Here is a 17281-nt window from a genome sequence, read left to right on the forward strand (position 1 = left end):
GAGGGGGGCAGTCGTGACACTGACGCCGGGGGCGCGCCTGTCCCGCACTGCGACCGGCGCGCGTCACGTTTCCGAGCACTGACCGAGCCTGTTCCAAAATAGATGCGCACCCCCCGACCCAACAGCCCCCCTTCCCAGCCCGCCCTCCACTTCTGTGGCCCCCCGGCTCTCTCCACTCCCTCTGTCCCTGTCCTGGAGCGTCACGCAGCTGTCCAGCGTGTCTCCTCAGCAAGTCCGCGCCGACTCCAGGAACCGGAGCGCAGGGAAGAGCGTCAAACGGCCTCCGCGCAGCTGCACAAGGAGCCTCAGGCCACAGCAATAAGCGTGAAGTTTGTCCAGGGTAGAGGGGGCTCCCCTAAAACCTTGAGGTGAGTGCGGACAGTAGTTCAGTGTCGGTGCGGCAGTGAGGTGAGCGGTGCGTCAGCGCCTTTACTGCACTGCTGGAGAGGGCTGAGCGCGTCCCCACCTCTGGGCACCCCCAGAAACCAGGCTCCTTATGTGCGCCACTCTGCTGGCAGTTCTTTCCCCCCTTATTTTAACATACAAGCTGTGTGGTTTTTTTATCTCCTTGATTTCTGCGTTAACGCGCGTTTTCGGGGACTGCGCGCATTTGTTTAAATCCGTGGTTAAAGCGCCACAGAACCCTGTTGCCTCCATTCTGGGACTTTTAGGTTCAGGGTGGGAGGAGCGGCTGGCACCGGGTGGGCCTGTGCAGTTTGTCATGTCTATATTAGGGAAGTGGCAGTGTCATTCTGTCTATCCCGACTCTCGCAAGGCGATCTCATTAACCTGAGGCAGGCTTAAAGGAGCAGGCCGCACATTTTCAGCCTGTAATTTACAATCAAAACAGGCCTACGATGAAGTTGAATCAAATCTGGGGTCTCGACACCATCCTGAAACCCCAATTACAACCGGAAATGAGCCTTTTTTTCAGTTTGCAATGCAGTGGAATCGTATCAGGATTTTTATTGTCTTACTGTTCTTTTCTGGGGTTTCCCTCACTGCTAAACATGCTACTGTAAAGTTTCTTTGCATTCGACAGTGAAAGAAAACTGTTTCACCAAGTCTGTTGCACGGTAGTAGTGAGAAAATAGCGTGTGAGGTGCCCTTAGCCGGCCCACGCTGGTTAGAATGCAGATCTCTCGATTGCAGAGAGCTTCCAAGAAAGACGTGGTAGCTTCTTTCCCCTCGGCTGAGTCACGGACGCCTCCGCCTCCTGATTCAGTCTTGAGCTGGAGTCAAACATCGGCACTTCCGCCCTTTGTTTACGCCATCACAGGTCGGGGCTTTCATCTTTAGTTTGGTGGTGAACAAATATAATAAAGTGTCAGGTTGTGTGTGGAGCTTCACGTGGTTCCACCTCCGCTTCGGTTAAACGCAGCTGATGCTTCTCTCTGGCAGCACGGCTGACGTTTTCCACCAGCCGCTCATCTCCTCTTTGATATTTGGCCGTCACAAAGCGTTTGGTGTGACAATCAGCTATTAATATCCACCCTGGTGGCAGCCCCCGTTATCACATACTGTATGTCCTGTGTTTCACCAGATCGTGGTCGCCCTGGCCCGGCGCCTGGAGGGACCACAGAACAGTCAACAAACTGTCTAAAAACAGATCAAAGCCTCAGTCATCAAAGAAAAGCTTGGAAGGGTTAATAGAAACCCTACAAAAGTTACTTAAAATGTCAAAGTAATTCAAACTTTTCCAGAAAATGGTAACAAGTGTAAGCCGGCACTCTGAGGAATAGGAATACAACCTATTCTGTATATTATAGATGGTTATGCTGACACTTGATTATTAGCTAAGCTATGCTACAATTCTTCGCCCTCCTCTTCCTCCTCCTCCCTCCCCGCAGCCATGAGTCGCAGCATTGTGCGACAGAGCAAGTTTCGCCACGTCTTCGGCCAGACAGTCAAAGCCGAGCAGGCCTACGATGACATCCGCGTCTCCAAGGTGACGTGGGACAGCTCCTTCTGCGCCATCAACCCAAAGTTCCTGGCAGTCATCGTTGAATCCAGCGGAGGAGGATCGTTCCTGGTCCTGCCCATCTCCAAGGTCAGTGAGGTCAAAGGTCGGGCTGCAGAGGGCAAAAACGTGGATTTGTCCATGATTTCGCTGTCAGTGTGAGGCTGAATATTCCGAAACTGCCAACAAAACCTGGTCTAATCTGCACAACATGGAATAATTGAGACACGCAACCCTCAAATCCATGTGTTGATCTGTTAGAATCGTCTCTAGAAGCACAGAATAAAGGGAGGCTAGAACATTTTTGATTGTTTTTCCATTTTTCTTGTCTCAGTCACTTGATCGATGTGTAGATATACTGGGAATCATAGTTGGACCCTGACAGATAGAATATTTACATGAGCCACACTCACGGGGACCTTGTTGGTATGTGGCGTTACGCAAGTCATGCTCAACACTCGAGGCCGATTCCAAAGGGAACGCGATTAATCTCCGTAGCAACCAACCACAACAACCCCAATCAAGAACTAAAGGGAGAGTTAGCGCTAGCCACCGCATAGATGGGGGGTGGAATTATTAACATGGCGCTTAAGGTACATAGACGTGCACGAGGGAATAGATGTGATTATATTGGTGAACAGTCCGGCTATTAATACACAGCAACATGTCCGTACTGCACCCCCCCCCCACCCCCACCCCCCACCCCCCACCCCACCCTAACTGACCACAAGACAACCTCCCCTATCAACACCTCATCACCCTGCTATAAATACACCTCTCCTGGGTGTGTGTGTGTGTGTGTGTGTGTGTGTGTGTGTGTGTGTGTGTGTGTCACAATAAATGACCATCTTTTCCTGTTTATCACGCCAAAAAGGTGTAACGGGGTAAATTTAAACGTGTATTGATTCTTAATTTTGTCAGTCTCCGTTTTAACAGTATTTTCTTGTGTCCAATCTGAAACAAGACTGGCCGCGTGGACAAGAACTACCCCATGGTGATCGGTCACTCTGGGCCGGTCCTCGACATCGACTGGTGCCCCCATGACGACAACGTGCTGGCCAGCGGTTCGGAGGACTGTACTGCCATGGTAACCAGAATGTGTGTGTGTCTCTGTGTGTGTTTGGGGCAGGGAAACAGCTGGTCACTCAGAGGCTGAGTTTGCCATGTCTGCGTGGCCCTAAAGAAAGAAGCACATCAGATAAATCCTCAGTGTGTCCACTCGTCCCGACCGTCCACCGTGTCCCCTTGTCTCTTCGCTTCCATGCTTTGCTGTTGTAATGTTTGCACAGTTGCTAGTTCCACCGTGCTTGTCTGTGGGATTTCGCTGTTGTTGTTCAAGCAATTAATTTCAGGTATAATAGTAATAATTAATAGGGTGGATGAAGGAGTGACTTGCAGTTTACATTAAACAAAGGTAAAAGGTGTGTCCTCTGCAGCCAGACATCTATTTTTTTTATTATGTTCCAGTGACTTTAATTAGTGCATTTTTATTGTAACATGGGGGTCACTGTATCATTGATCGCTGTTGTTCAGGGCGATCAAGTTGATCAAATCCGCCCTGGTCGCCATATTTGAACTCGTTACTGTATTTCGCCACCAGAGGTCAGTGCAGGGGCTAAAAAGCGAAGATAAGAGCACGTGTGCTGAAACCCGCGTCTTTGTGTGCAGTATGTGTGTGTAGTCTGTATGTGTGTAGTATGTGTGTGTGCAGTATGTGCAGAATCTCGGCATGTGACAGTCATAAAATGTTTTGTTTGTGTAAGAACACGTTTGCTTATTCAGCACGCATCAGTTGTCGCATTTGGCTCTGAACCGTGAAACTGGACGGTTCTTTCTCTAATGGCAGCAGCTGCTGGGCAGAACAGAGTGTGTGTGTGTGTGTGTGTGTGTGTGTGTGCGTGTGTGTGTGTGTGTGAGAGAGAGAGTGAGAGAGAGAGTGTGTGTGTGTAAGCTTCTTGTTCTTTGCCGGAGTGTTTTCATTTTCTGCAAATTTAGAATTCATTTAAACTCATTTCTTAATTTTTTACTCAGTTTTCCCAAATTCAACAAAATTCTTTAAAAAAAATTATTTATTTGCATTTAGATTTTAGGCTTTGACATCAACATCTGGCTTTTTTTTAAAAATAAAATAAAATCCTGACAATCTAAAATGAGGAAAAGGCTTTTAAAACAGAAAAAATGATGCCAAATGGATCAGATAAATTTAAGAAAATTGGCTAAATCAGACGTGTTTTTTGGATTTTTTTATGGAGAAACAGTGAAATCCTTGACCTGACAAGTACTTTCCCCCCCAAGTATTTATTAGATTTTAACAAATAAATCACAGGAGGCTTCAGTAAATTGTGACCAGTGCATCATTTGTGACTTTTAAATGGGTTCAGTCAGCATCCGCCCGGCGTTGGCGCGGTTTGTCACCATCTGAAGTGGAAAAGTGGGTCGGTAACAACAGCCAGAGAATTTATGACTCACTTAAGATGACTAAACTGCAGCATAAATCAGGGCGGCGGCGTTGATGCCAACGCTAAAAGAAAAGGATGTGTCTGCGCGGGGGTGGGAATACTGTGGCTCATGGGTAAGTTCATGCTTCTTATCTTAGGTGCACTCATGTCCCTTCTTCCCTGTCCTCCAGGTGTGGCAGATCCCAGACCACACGCTGACCCGGCCCATCTCGGATCCCATCGTGGTCCTGGAGGGACACTCCAAGCGCGTGGGCATCGTGACCTGGCACCCCACCGCACGCAACATACTCCTCACTGCCGGTAGATCGCCGTCAATTCAAACCTGAACGCCTGTCGGGGAGGGGCGGGTAGGCTCACGCCTCCATCTGTTCCCCCAGGCAGTGATAATCTGATTATAATCTGGAACGTGGGGACGGGCGAGCCCCTCATCTCCATGGACGACCACCCGGACCTCATCTACAGCATCAGCTGGAACCGGAACGGCAGCCTGTTCTGCACCACCTGCAAGGACCGGCGGCTGCGCGTGTGCGACCCCCGCAAGAGGGAGGTGGTGGCGGTGAGTTAGAAAGGAACCCTCCACCCTTATTTACCAAGTTAGCGGCGCGACCTCAGATTTTATTGGAGTTCCGCCTGTTGCTCTTGCGCAGGAACGCCTGGCTCCGCACGACGGCATCCGGCCGATGAGGGCCATCTTCACCAGGGACGGAAACATTTTCACCACAGGATTCACCAGGATGAGCCAGAGAGAGCTCGGACTCTGGGACCCGGTATCCAAGCAGTCACGTGATCACGCTCTGTCCGCCTAGAAAATCCCAATCGTCCCGTTTTAAACTCTCTGCAGACGAACTTCGAGGAGCCCATCGCGCTGCTGGAGCTCGACACAAGCAACGGCGTGCTGCTGCCCTACTACGACGCCGACGCAAACATGGTTTACCTCTGCGGGAAGGTACGGAGCGCCGCTTCGGTTCATCGGTGCACTGCAGATGTGTTCAACAATCGTGTGTGTGTGTGTGTGTGTGTGTGTGTGTAGGGGGACAGCAGCATCAGGTACTTTGAGATCACGGAGGAGCCGCCGTACGTCCACTACCTCAACACCTTCAGCAGCAAGGAGCCCCAGAGGGGGATGGGCTTCATGCCCAAGAGGGGCGTGGATGTCAGTAAATGCGAGATCGCGAGGTGAGACGCCGTGGGTGGACGAGCCACGGTGGCTCCAGACGCTCCGGTCCTGTTTTTACCGCCTCCGTCGTCTCATTTAGGAGCCTCAAACGACTGAGATCTTCTTTTTTTTTTAAGGTTATTCAAGTTACTTGACAAGAAGTGTGAACCCATCACCATGACGGTGCCCAGAAAAGTAAGTCTAACCGGCGCGTTTCACCGGAGGAAGGCCGCGCTCTCATTACTCTCCACTGCCCCCTGCAGTCGGACCTCTTCCAGGACGACCTGTACCCAGACACGGCGGGGCCGGAGCCCTCCATGGAACCCGAAGACTGGCTGGAGGGCCGCAATGAAGACCCCATTCTGGTGTCCATGAGGGACGGCTACGTGCCGCCGAAGAGCCGGGAACTCAAAGTGGCGAGGAAGAACGTGCTGGACTCCAGACCCGCCACGCGGCGCAGCATGTCCACGCTGGAGACCAGCAGTCTCCCGGTAGGTCGCTGCATCCGTGCACGTTGTGCACGCTCTTCTACAGCTTTCACACCCAGCATCATTCCTCCTGCCTCCTTTCAACTCCTTTTCTTGGATTTTACCTCATTTTTCTAGTTGCTCACCATCTTTTCTCCCCCCCCCCCCCCCATGTAGCCTCAGTTGCTGGAGAGGCTGCTGGAAGAAATTCAAAATCTGAAGGCCACTGTTTTGTCTCAGGAGAAGAGAATCTGTGACCTTGAGAATAAGCTTTCCCAGTACACCAATGGCACGGACTGACGCGCAGCACTGGGAGAACTGGTTCAGAATGATTGACATGTTTGCCTTATTTTAAAGGAAGAACCCTCCTAACTCCCGTTAACGGCCTTGCCAGTCGACAACTAGCAGTGTGGAAGCTTCTGAATGTTGGTGAAGACAATTTAGGTTGGCGTTTATGCGAAAAACAACTAAATTAGATCCAATTTTATCTGCTGTAACTGTGTGGCTGATCACAAATGATCCACATTCCGGGTAAAACGCAATCTACCTTTAACGCTACAGTATTTTCTCAGTAAATAGATTTGGGTGGATAACTGGAGGGCCGTGTGGGGGCTGAAAAGTCAAGTTGCTTTGTTAAACAACGAGGAAAACACATTTCAAAGTTGGAAGCTCTTTTCTGTAAATTGCAGCTGCGTATTTCCAAACCTGAAGCACTCCCAGACTTAGAAAATATCATCTATTAGACCAGTTTATTTCCACAAGTCTGCTTGGAAGCGTTTGTTGAAATGTAAATATTGATCAGGAAGGAGAAAAAGGACGTATTGAAATATGCAAAGCTGCACAATCCTGAGGACGATTGTGAAGAAATAGAATGATCACAATAATAAAACTGTGTTGTTTTTTAAAAACATGTCTCCTTCCATCTACTCTGCCACACACACACGGGACCGTCTGGAAAACCAGCACAAACACAACCCAACAAACCGGTGTCATGTGTCCTGGCCAAATGTGGGCCCTTTAGTTGTATTTCCTGTCATTGCATTCAGATTTTTATGAATTTAGCTTGAATGTGACAACCTTTCTAGCTCTAAGATGAATGGCTGCTGCTGGGAGAGACCCGAACCCAGTATTAGTGTGCTACATATGCTTTGCAAGGCAGAACTTAAAAGCCACTACAAGTAAGCGGGATTGACCACACCTGCACTCATCTCTTTATGAGGAGCCCCAGCACCAACGTGACCAGGCTAACCCAGAGCGACGGCATAATTCTGCTGGAGAGCGAGTACGAACAGGTTCCCGCGTTTCCCGCCCCGTCCGTGACCCGCAGCTCCACTTTAGGTGCGCAGCAGGACGCGTTGTAGGACACAAGCGTTATATCTCCATAGGTCGTGTCCAAGATCCCGTTGCCAGTCTTTAGAGTAACATTTGCGACGCCCGTCCCGCCGGCCTCGTCTGACACCCGGAGTGAGAGGGTCCACCTGGAGGAATTGCAGTTTTTGGGGCAGGTGGCGTGACGGCTGATGAGCTGACACACGGGCGGAGTGACGTCGGTCACCTGGGAGGATGATGGTTATTAGTAAAACTAGAGCAACCGATAATAAACAGAGTTTGGACTGAATCTGTGTCAGGAGTTTTACCGGCTTAATGACGGAGAAACGCAGCACTGCGTAGTTCGTATCTTGTCCCCCGGGAGCTTCGACCTCGATGGTCAGGGTGACATCGGTCCCGGATGTGGTGTTAACGGGCGCCGTGATGGTCACGGTACCGTTGGCACTGCCTCCAGCTTTCAGGTTTAAACTGGTGGGATACGTGGCATCAAAGAGGCGACTGTTGGTGGCTCGGACCGTGAAGTTCCCCTCCAGCACGTAGCTCTTCACAGAGAAGGGCACGGAGAACGGCGTTCCCGGCGTCATGACGCCATTGGAATCGGCCTTGGGAGGACAGGCGCGGCTGCGTCAGCACAGGTGTGACGGAGGCTGACGGAGTTGTTGGTGTCTGCTCATACTTACAGTAATGGTGAGGTTGGAGGATCTGAAGCTGGTGGACGTCACCCTCTGGAAATTTGCCGATGCTTTGGTTGTGGCTCCGTCACGTTGGCCCTTCACCCGCACCACGAACTCAGCCGAAGGCGGGGCCTCAAACTCCACTAAGAAGCTTCCGCTCTCTTGTGGTTTCACCACTCCGTCCATCTCCTCGGACCCCAGCAGCTTAACCAGAGAGACTTCCGTCAGCGTGATGGAGTCATTCCCTGATACTGTTAGCAACAAGCTAACGTTGACGCCTTTCAAGGAAAAGCAAAGCTGCTTGAGTCTGATGAGACGACGCCGTTTTAGTCCACGAATTTGGCATCTTAACAGTTTACATTACCGGATCTGGGACGCGTTTCAAGAGCAGCAAAAGCCTCGACTGGACCCTGTGACATCTCCACAAAGTCAAACAGGAAGTCAAGAGTGCTCTCACCTAAAAATACCAAAATGACATAAAGGTAAATGTTAATTTTAGAGCAGAAACATGCCAACAATGTCGTGGGCCATAAAATAACTATGCTCACCATCTTTAGATTGCACAGAGACTGGACAGGACAAAGATGCTCTATTTTAAGCTTCGCTAACATCTAACGAAATGACACGCGTCTGGTTCCCCCGTGTAAGTGGGCGTGGCCAACACCTGCCTGTCCGGTTAATTGATATCAAAATAACCCACTTGTAAAGTTGGGTAAAATAGTAGTTTTCAGAACATGAACAATGCAATTTTAGCACTCGGAACCTGAGAAATAAAGAACCAAACCCAGAGGACGGCTCCTCACCTATGACCCTCAGGGTGTAGGGATTCGTTGACATGATCTTCACACTCCACTGGCCTGCTTGGCTTTTCAGTTGCACATTTATGTAGTTTCCCACTGATGCAGCCGCGGTGATCAGTGATCCTGCCGTATCGTTGCTCTGCTGAGATTCCCCTTCAAACAAAACAAAAAGAAAGCAAAATGTCAAAGAGTTGCACTGCTTGTCTGGCTGGGGCCCTTTTTGGGGGCGGTCCCACCTGAAGGGCTGGTGATGGTGTAGCTGAGCGACTGGCCGGTGATGTAAACCGTCAGGTTGGTTACAGTCTCGTCAACCGCGAAGGTGAAGTTGGTGTCCAGCCCCGGGTCCCTGACAGCTTGCAGCAGGGTCACCTGGAGGTTCAGAGGTCACCACTGAGGTCTGGCAGAGGAACCTCCCCGACCTCAGATTTTCGTGGTGTTACCAGAGACGCGCTGGACGACAGCCGCGTGACGAGGCCGATGGCTGCTGCCAGATCAGCTGTGGCCACCTCGATGGCCTGGCCTCCCGACGCCCGGGCCAGCTCTTTGTACAGCTGGGCGTCCGATCCCGTGATCTTGCTCTGCAGCTGCGCATGTCGTCGTTTCCGGCGATTGGCCTCCGATGACCCAGAAATCATGAAGTTCACCTAAACCGGAAAACGCCAACAGCGTGCCTAAATCCCGAACAAACCCAAGGTACGGATGAGCTGACGATGGCGGCCCACCGTTGGTGTACGCACCACTGTTTGGGTCCGCTCGATGAGCGCGATCACCGTGTTTTTCAGGTATTTGTCTTTAGCCGCCGCATCCGTGAAGAGAAACATTTCCGAATTGGCGGGAGCGTTAGCTAGAGCCAACTACAGGGATGAAATAACACGTTTAAACTGCACGTTGTCACACTCGGAGTTCCAGAGAAAATCATAGTACCTGAAGAGCCGAAAGACTTAGTTCCTGGTTGTCTCCTCCTCCAGATGCAGATAAAGTCTTAAAAAGGCCTTTAAAGACCTCCGGGTCCGTGGTCTTTATCAGTGGTCCGAACTCTGTGGTCAAACAGACGCAGCTAAACATCTAGGTGAGGCTTGACAAGGCTAACTTCCCTGATTGTCACCTCCCACAGGTCCCACCTGGATCATTGAAAGGCACGAGGATGTACACCGAGGGCTCGTTCTCCGTTCCCACCTCACTGTCCACGATAGCATTAGTGGCGTTCCTCACAGCTTCTATGTCATCGCTCATGCTTTTGGTGGTGTCGATGAGGAAACCCAGAGCCCTGCTGGACCTTTTGGAAATTCCCAACATCCTGGAGGAGGAGAGCGAGTTGATACAATGGAGAGGGAGACGGCGACACGTGTACTGAGGCACAGACTTACTCCAGGAAGGGTCGGTCACCAGCGGCCATGCGGATGTCCTCCAACAGCTCGCTGGTGGCGGCTATCGCCAGGTTGCCGGCGTCATTGTGGAGGAATCCGTGGTTGGATTCTAAAGTGTCTTTGTTGATGCCGCCCTTGGGTTCGATCAAACTAGTCTGATCCACCGCTCCTCCGTGGCTGCATTTACCTGTTTTAACAAAGGGTATGAGAAGAATATCCGCTTTGTAAATGTTTAGGGAAATGAAGTATTTTAATAATGTTTTTATGCTAATCTTTTCAGCAGAGGCTTTGGACACGAGAACATGATGTAATATTTTCACACTGAACTGAAATACACACCTGCAATTTTATTTGATCTGCTACTAAATTGTATATATTCAACCTACATTTGTCTGAACTTAACAATTGGTGCTCTGTCAACTTCTGTTGTCCTCTAAGTAGTAACGAAACCTTATGTATATTTATAGTTAGTGTGCACTAAATGTAGTCTATCTAAAAAGTCTTTTTAAAAACATATTTATGTATACTAAATGTAACACCACCAGATCCATGGTTAAACGTGCTTTCGGCTCTCCATATGCAGTATTTATGGTTTATATGACATAAAAACCCACTTGACTGCAGGTCTGCAATTTGGCGCCATCTAGTGGCACAGATGACAATTGCAAGACCTGACATAAAAGTGTCAGTTGCCTTTTAAAGAACAAATTCTAATTCCAATCTAGAGGGTTTTATTTTATTGTAGATGTGCTTGAATCTAAACATTTTGGAAATTTTGAGCTGGTCTTCTCTACTACACTAGATGGAACATGAAAATGTCTGCAGGGCAGACGACAGGGAGTAGGAAACTGAAGTGTACACACAGCTGGAAGTATTTGATTTAAGCTGAATCTAGTCTGCTTATGGTGCTGGAAGTGTTTGTTCTCAGTCTATTACCTTTGGGTTTGGTCGAGACTAAAGGCACAACACCGAAATATCCGGAGGTGAGAACGTTCTCCTTCAAGATGTCCTCCAGGATGTTCCTGCTGCAGTCGTCCCCATCACAGTTTCTACACGTCGCCCTGCTTTTGGCTGCAGAAGTATGAACATTTTCCCGCAGCAAATACTGACGCTGCCCGATCCAACACACACTGATGATATTATGTATTTACCTGCTATGTTACCGATGCTGGTGTCTGTCCTGAGGAGATTGGCATTTGGGGATTTCTTACCCAGCTCCACCCAGTTACTGTGACTATAGAAGTCCTTTAAATTCACATAGAAAATATGAATAACTAATTTAGCATTAGCTACACCTTCAAAATTCCATTTAAGACCTGAAGAGGATGAAAGATGGCTCCCAGTTTCTCCCTGGCCGCCTCGTAGTTTCCCTCCTTGTTGCTAGCTTTGACGGCTATTATTCCATCTGTGATGATTTTCCTCCCTTGGACAAACATTTCTTCATCAAAGTGGTAGCTCCCATTGAAGGCAAAACGGAGGTCGATCTTCACATTGTTCAGCGTGATCAGCGTGATGGCTTTGCGGAAACTCTTGGTGGACTTGGGGACCCCGCAGGCCACGGCCACGGCCCCGGCGGTGTAGGGTTGTTGCTGCAGGGGGAAGACAGGCAGAGGAGTTCAGCTCAAACCCACGTTTCCCAAAGGGAAAACAGAAAGGATCCTTACGGGAGCATTGAAGTCCGTCCCCTCGGCCAGGGCCAGGGCCCGGCACACCTCCACAGTCCTGTCTAAAATTGCTCTCTCGGTGATTTCCTGGTGATTCAGAGAATCCGAAGGCACAATCCCGAACCCGTCGGCTCCGGCGCACAGGAGCAGGAGAACGATGGCGGCGGAACCTGAAGACATCGTTTCCCAGCCTGACGGAACATTAGTGGAGCAGAAACACGCATCAGTTTAAGCCTGTACATGTTGATCACTTTCACCCAGATGTGACCGAGTGCACCACACCCGCCTGGAAATCCTCGAATCCAAAATGTCTAACCTCAAGCCAAATCCAACTTTAAAAACTGTGACCGTGCACGTCGGGCCGCACGACTGGATTCTAACTAACACTGATAACTGTGGCTCATTCCTCAGCACAGCCCGTCTCTGTATGGAAAAGATCACGTTATTACCCCCATTCTCCAAATGATCATAAAGACTTTACATCACCTTCTCAAGGTCTGATGTCCTTCAAAAAAAATCCCACGTTTTAAGAGGTCTGTTCCTCAGCTCCTGGAGTCCCGGCAGCTTCTGATTATACTATCAACACACGCAGAAAGGTGGGGTCAAGCCGGACTTGTTTTACCTGTTGCTTCGAAAGGTTCTGGTAATGAGCCCTTTAAATCGAGCAGCTTTATCTAAAATAAAACGGCACTGCGTTATTTATAAAAGACATGTAACTCTGATTCTATGAGCCGTTACTGCAGGGAGACTCTTTAAATTCCCCTTCCGATTATTCTGAATCCATATAAAACAGCAGAAACGGGGAGAAATTTTAGAAGGCACGGTGTAACATGAAGACTCCAATTGTGCTGCAAAATAGAGCCGAGAATTAAAATGAGAACCAACTGTTCAAAACTGTTGTCACGAAAAGGAACATTCACACACCAATGACATCGAAGTGGAAGTTTTGCAGGGAGGAATTTCCCCTCTTTCCTCAGCGCAAACTCATAATTAGCAGACTTGAATGAAAGTTAGACATCATTTTTAGACAAACTCTTTGGAGGCACATAGAGGTGAGCAGGTGGACACACTTGAAAAGGTAATTACCTACATTTGGGCTTCAGTCCAGCGTTGCACAGTGGAGACGGAGAAACGCCGGGATATTTTGGCCTGGATTAAAATCAATACGGGAGAAAAACGTGTCTCTGGAAAACATTAATAATGAACATGAGGATTTTTGTGCTGCTGCACAGTAACTTGAAACCTGTAATTAAGCCGCGGACGAGGCTGTTTGAACACTAAATATTTAAATATAGGCTAATAAAAGATGGTTTAAACACGCACATTCAAATTTGGAGTGGAAGCGTCACTTTATCATCAGCACCTTTATTTCTGTCGATAATCCCTTTTAATTAATTGATCAGCGTGGAACAAAAGTCCATTGCCTCAGACGAACACACAGCTGTCGTTAATGGCGTTGCCATGGACACGGACAGTGTAGGAACAGGGGCCATATCAATTACGACCTCTTCATATATTTGACTCTAATGGGTGAAGATACACAGCGTTTGGAGATAAACATAGTTTATTACACGATTCGCGTTCTGTAATATCCTAAAATATTGAATTTGAAATATTATATATTGATATAATATTGAATTTGAGCCTTAAATGCGCAGCTAATATCATCATTATCTGATGAAAGAAAAGGCACGGGGCCCATTTTCACATTGCCATTTTAAAAGTTGGTGATTTTAAGTGGTGGGCGTAGACGTGCGTCATTTCCGGTTGGTACCCGCGGACGCACCTTTTTATCATTTATTTATTTTTTATAAGATGACGAAGGTGTTCATCCGTATATAACTGACCTTCACCCGCCTACAGAGAAAAAACAGCTGCAGATTCATCATCAGCTATAATCGAGCACTTGTAGTACAATCGCTTGCTAGTATAAAATATCTGAAATTGTGGGGTTTCCAATGACAGTAGTGAATGACTGAGACCAAAAATACTGGATGAAAAACACTGTGGAATGAGCTGAATGTGTGCTAAACCTGTTGGACTGATTTTTCCCTTCACACACCCACATCGCTTTCTGTGCTCAGTTACAAATGTGTCAGCACTGCCAGCAGTTGATGGCCTTCTACTATTAGCCTAACCATATTTAGAGATGATATGTCAACAAAAGTAGGCAAATATCACCATCTATAAGTAAAGTTTATCTTTTAATAGCCCGACTTTGCTAATTAAAGTCAAAATTCAGTTCCAGTGACTTGACGCAGGGCCAGAATCATGAAGTGCCCAGTGTGAGCTTCTTGTGACGGACTGGTGACCACACACACAGTATTCCTGCCCAGTAACTGCTGGGACAGGCCCCAGTAACTCCTCCAGATTGATCGGGGACAGGCAGCGGCTAACAGACTGGATGGACAGTAGATGGATGTACAAAGCCAGTTCACGGGTGGACTTTCATTTATCTGATCTATTTTTGTACCAACGGAACACAGGCTGGTGCTGAAATATGTATATTTAATAAGCTACTATATCTGCACATACAGCTCTGATTTCATGAGCGATGGGCTTCCTCTTCAACTTTCATGCCTTTCTCTGACTTTATCCCCTGATCAGTGTAAGGATACACACTCATTAATGAAAGTACGCTCCTGTTGGTACGTGGGTTCCATCATCGTGATTGGAACTTCAACAAAGAGGACTTGGGAACTGGAGGACTGTTGGATGGAAATGATACCGATTTGTTTGCCTGCAGTAAATAATTCATGGGGAGGACAAAGGGCAGGAGCTTATTTACACCACTTCCCTCTGTTTTGCTTACATTTGCTCTGTGAAAATGTCCCTTTGAAGAACAGCGAGTATCACTTACATTCGGGCCGGATTGCTGTGTCATTGCCGGATTGCCTAACCCTAACCCTACATAGGAAGGACCCATGGAGCTGGCCGTCTGGGAGGGGCTGTTCTGCCTGCTGCCTTCGCTGCTGGTCCTGCTGCTGTCTCTGGGTCTCCGTTGGCCTGGGCTCCACTGTCGAATGAGGTCTGCTGCCAGGGCCGCGGGCTGCAGCCTCTGGCTCGTTATCTGCCTGATCCTGGAGCTGCCTCCGGACAAGAAAAGGGTGACACAGACAGAGGAGGTCAGGCCGCCGGACGTTTCCTCTGGGTCGGGTCAGGTCTCGGGCGGTCCGAGGCTTATCTGCAAACCCACCGCTCTGGCCAAGTATCTGCTGCAAAGCTGCAGCTCTCTGACCCAGATGAGGCCGGCGCCAGGGCCCAGAGGGGACCCCCATCTGCAGACGCTGTCCGCGATGCTGGGTGAGGGACGAGGGGGCGGACGGTCGTTCAGCAGAGAGCACCTGCTGCTCAAAGATGGGGGTGTTGTAGCCCTGGACTGGGCTGTGGGGACGGTGTCAGCTGGGATGTTCTGGAGGACAGGGAGCCAGTGGAGGACGGAGCATCACCTTGACGGAAAGGCTCAGGGCGGCTTCACTGCCACGCCCCCGATCCTGCTCATCATCCCCCAGTACCGGGGTGGTATGACCCCCCACTTAAAGGCACTTTGCCGACAGGCCATGCAGCGTGGCTTTTATGTGGCGGTGGTTCATTCACGAGGAACCGCTGGATGCCTGCTGACCACGGCGAGACTCACCGAGTTCGGGGACCCAGCCGACCTCGAGCAGGTAGGCGCGTTCAAATGTTCGCGTGAATAGAGCTGGAGCTGAAGGAGCTTTTGTGACGCCGTCCACGTCCAGGTGCTGGTTTACGTCCACAGTCGGCACCCGTCCTCCATGCTGGTGGCAGTGAGCGAGGGCTCTGGCTCTGGGGTTCTTCTTTCCTACTTGGGGGAGTCCGGTTCCGGCGCGTACCTGACTGCCGCTGCAGCCGTCTCTCCGGTGCTCCTGGGCCAGCTCTGGTTTGAAGCAGAGATGCCTCCCATCTACCGCTGTGGGCTCCTCTTCCCCCAGAAACTGCAGCTCAGCAGGTGAGAACGGGCGAAGCCGAGACGCCGTCAGGGTTCCTGTGATGATGGACAGGAACATTAGTCCTTCTGTTTCTCTTGTTCAGATATAAAAGTTCCTTCGGTGGCATTCTGGACGTGGATCGGGCTCTCAGATCGTCATCCCTCAGAGACTTTGAGGAGAGCCTTTTCTGTTCTCCAGAACCTGTGCCACCACAAAGCCCCCGCCCACATGCGCAGGGGTTGTCTCCTTCAGCGGTGTGGGCGCTCGGTGAGAGGGCCTACCCAGCCGGGGACTGGGGCAGCTACTGGGAGAGGAACGAACCACTGAGAGATGCAGACGACGTGGCGGTCCCGGTTCTCTGTATCCACAGCAGCGATGACCCTCTCCTCCCAGCTGCCTCCTCCTTGCCCATTTCCCTTTTCCAGAATAATCCATATTTCCTGCTGGCACTGACAGAGCGAGGAGGCCACTGCGGGTTCGCGTTGGAGCACCAAGAACGGTCGGATGGAGCTCAGGCCAGGGAGGGCGGTAGCTGGAGTCACGCTGCGGTCCTGGAGTACTTCAGACTAGTGGCCGATTTCTTGAGATTAGAGGAGAGGGACCTGCTGGGCAGGAAGGATCTAGTGGGAGAAACCAGTCAGAGGAGCAGGATCAACATGGCAGCTCCTCGCAGGAGGAGAGCCATCACCATGAGGAGAACGAGACCACAGGCAGCCGAACTGAACGGAGCGGACTCGGAGGACAGGAAATTTGCCTGGAAGAGGTCCTACACACGCTAAGGAAAGCTTGAAGTTAAAACTTCCATCTGTCATATTTTCAGCATTAAATGGCCTTAAATGATGTATGAGAGTACATCTTGGTGATAAAGGATTAAAGAAAATGGACCTGTGAGGTCTTTCCAGACTGGAACATTTCTCCAGAAATGGAAACACTCATTCCAGGACACTCAAGGTCAGCGATGGCGATGAGGTCCGAACAGGTTGCGCAGCATTCTGCTTTATCGCGAAGTGACTCATCCAGGGGGGACGGTCAAACCCGGTCTGCCTCCGTGCGCAGGAACCTGCAGCGGGCGCGAAGCCGTGACTGCACAAACAGATCCGCGGGGACGTTAAGAATCGTTTTTAAATGATTTCAAAGACTGTAATCGGGGCTGTAACAGATTTCGTTTCTGTGGTCTCCGACACACTTGGCCCCGCCTAGTATAGCAGTTATACAGCGGTTCGCTGGTAGCCCTCAGAGAAACCCGAAACCAGTCGGGTCACATTGTTCCAGAGCCCAGATTACAGCTGCCAGACAGGAAGCTCAGAAACGACACCCGCAGCAGCGGGATTCCATTCATTCTCATTTAAACCTAGATTGCAACACTGGACGTGTTCATGACGACATTTTATCATTATTTAAATTCTAAATGAATTGACCGATGTATTCAGGACTCCACGTGATTGTTCACACACA

At 49.7% G+C, this 17281-nt stretch overlaps 3 protein-coding genes across 9 annotated transcripts; 2 read left to right on the forward strand and 1 right to left on the reverse strand.

The window, feature by feature from the left end:
• The first annotated feature begins 151 nt into the window (after window positions 1-151).
• Window positions 152-6950, forward strand: coro6 (coronin 6). The gene is made up of 11 exons (XM_003971070.3): window positions 152-368; window positions 1851-2050; window positions 2925-3047; window positions 4590-4719; window positions 4797-4975; window positions 5067-5186; window positions 5261-5365; window positions 5450-5595; window positions 5713-5770; window positions 5839-6066; window positions 6220-6950. Exons 2-11 carry the CDS (start codon window positions 1853-1855, stop codon window positions 6340-6342), a joined length of 1410 nt encoding a protein of 469 aa, XP_003971119.2. The 5' UTR covers window positions 152-368; window positions 1851-1852; the 3' UTR covers window positions 6343-6950.
• Window positions 6778-13552, reverse strand: LOC105417476 (von Willebrand factor A domain-containing protein 7-like). 7 transcript variants are annotated; one of them, XM_029848632.1, is made up of 19 exons: window positions 13200-13552; window positions 12967-13060; window positions 12363-12452; window positions 12193-12299; window positions 11877-12067; window positions 11529-11801; window positions 11364-11457; window positions 11149-11283; window positions 10213-10399; window positions 9967-10142; window positions 9770-9882; window positions 9583-9699; window positions 9286-9489; window positions 9082-9214; window positions 8849-8998; window positions 8410-8502; window positions 8052-8323; window positions 7680-7973; window positions 6778-7597 (listed from the first exon to the last, which is right to left on the reverse strand). In XM_029848632.1, exons 5-19 carry the CDS (start codon window positions 12054-12056, stop codon window positions 7247-7249), a joined length of 2772 nt encoding a protein of 923 aa, XP_029704492.1. In that variant the 5' UTR covers window positions 12057-12067; window positions 12193-12299; window positions 12363-12452; window positions 12967-13060; window positions 13200-13552; the 3' UTR covers window positions 6778-7246. The 7 variants fall into 7 exon arrangements, with proteins under 7 accessions (XP_029704492.1, XP_011609723.2, XP_029704493.1 ...); XM_011611421.2 differs by having other exon boundaries at window positions 12963-13060; XM_029848633.1 differs by lacking the exon at window positions 12193-12299 and having other exon boundaries at window positions 13240-13552.
• Window positions 13553-14676: 1124 nt separating this feature from the next.
• LOC101071748 (protein ABHD15) lies at window positions 14677-17275 on the forward strand. The gene is made up of 3 exons (XM_011611445.2): window positions 14677-15544; window positions 15617-15846; window positions 15930-17275. The coding sequence occupies exons 1-3, from the start codon at window positions 14801-14803 to the stop codon at window positions 16603-16605; spliced, it is 1650 nt and encodes a 549-aa protein (XP_011609747.2). The 5' UTR covers window positions 14677-14800; the 3' UTR covers window positions 16606-17275.
• Window positions 17276-17281: the final 6 nt, after the last annotated feature.

The sequence above is a fragment of the Takifugu rubripes genome, chromosome 15 (assembly GCF_901000725.2).
Source record: "Takifugu rubripes chromosome 15, fTakRub1.2, whole genome shotgun sequence".
NCBI lineage: Eukaryota > Metazoa > Chordata > Actinopteri > Tetraodontiformes > Tetraodontidae > Takifugu > Takifugu rubripes.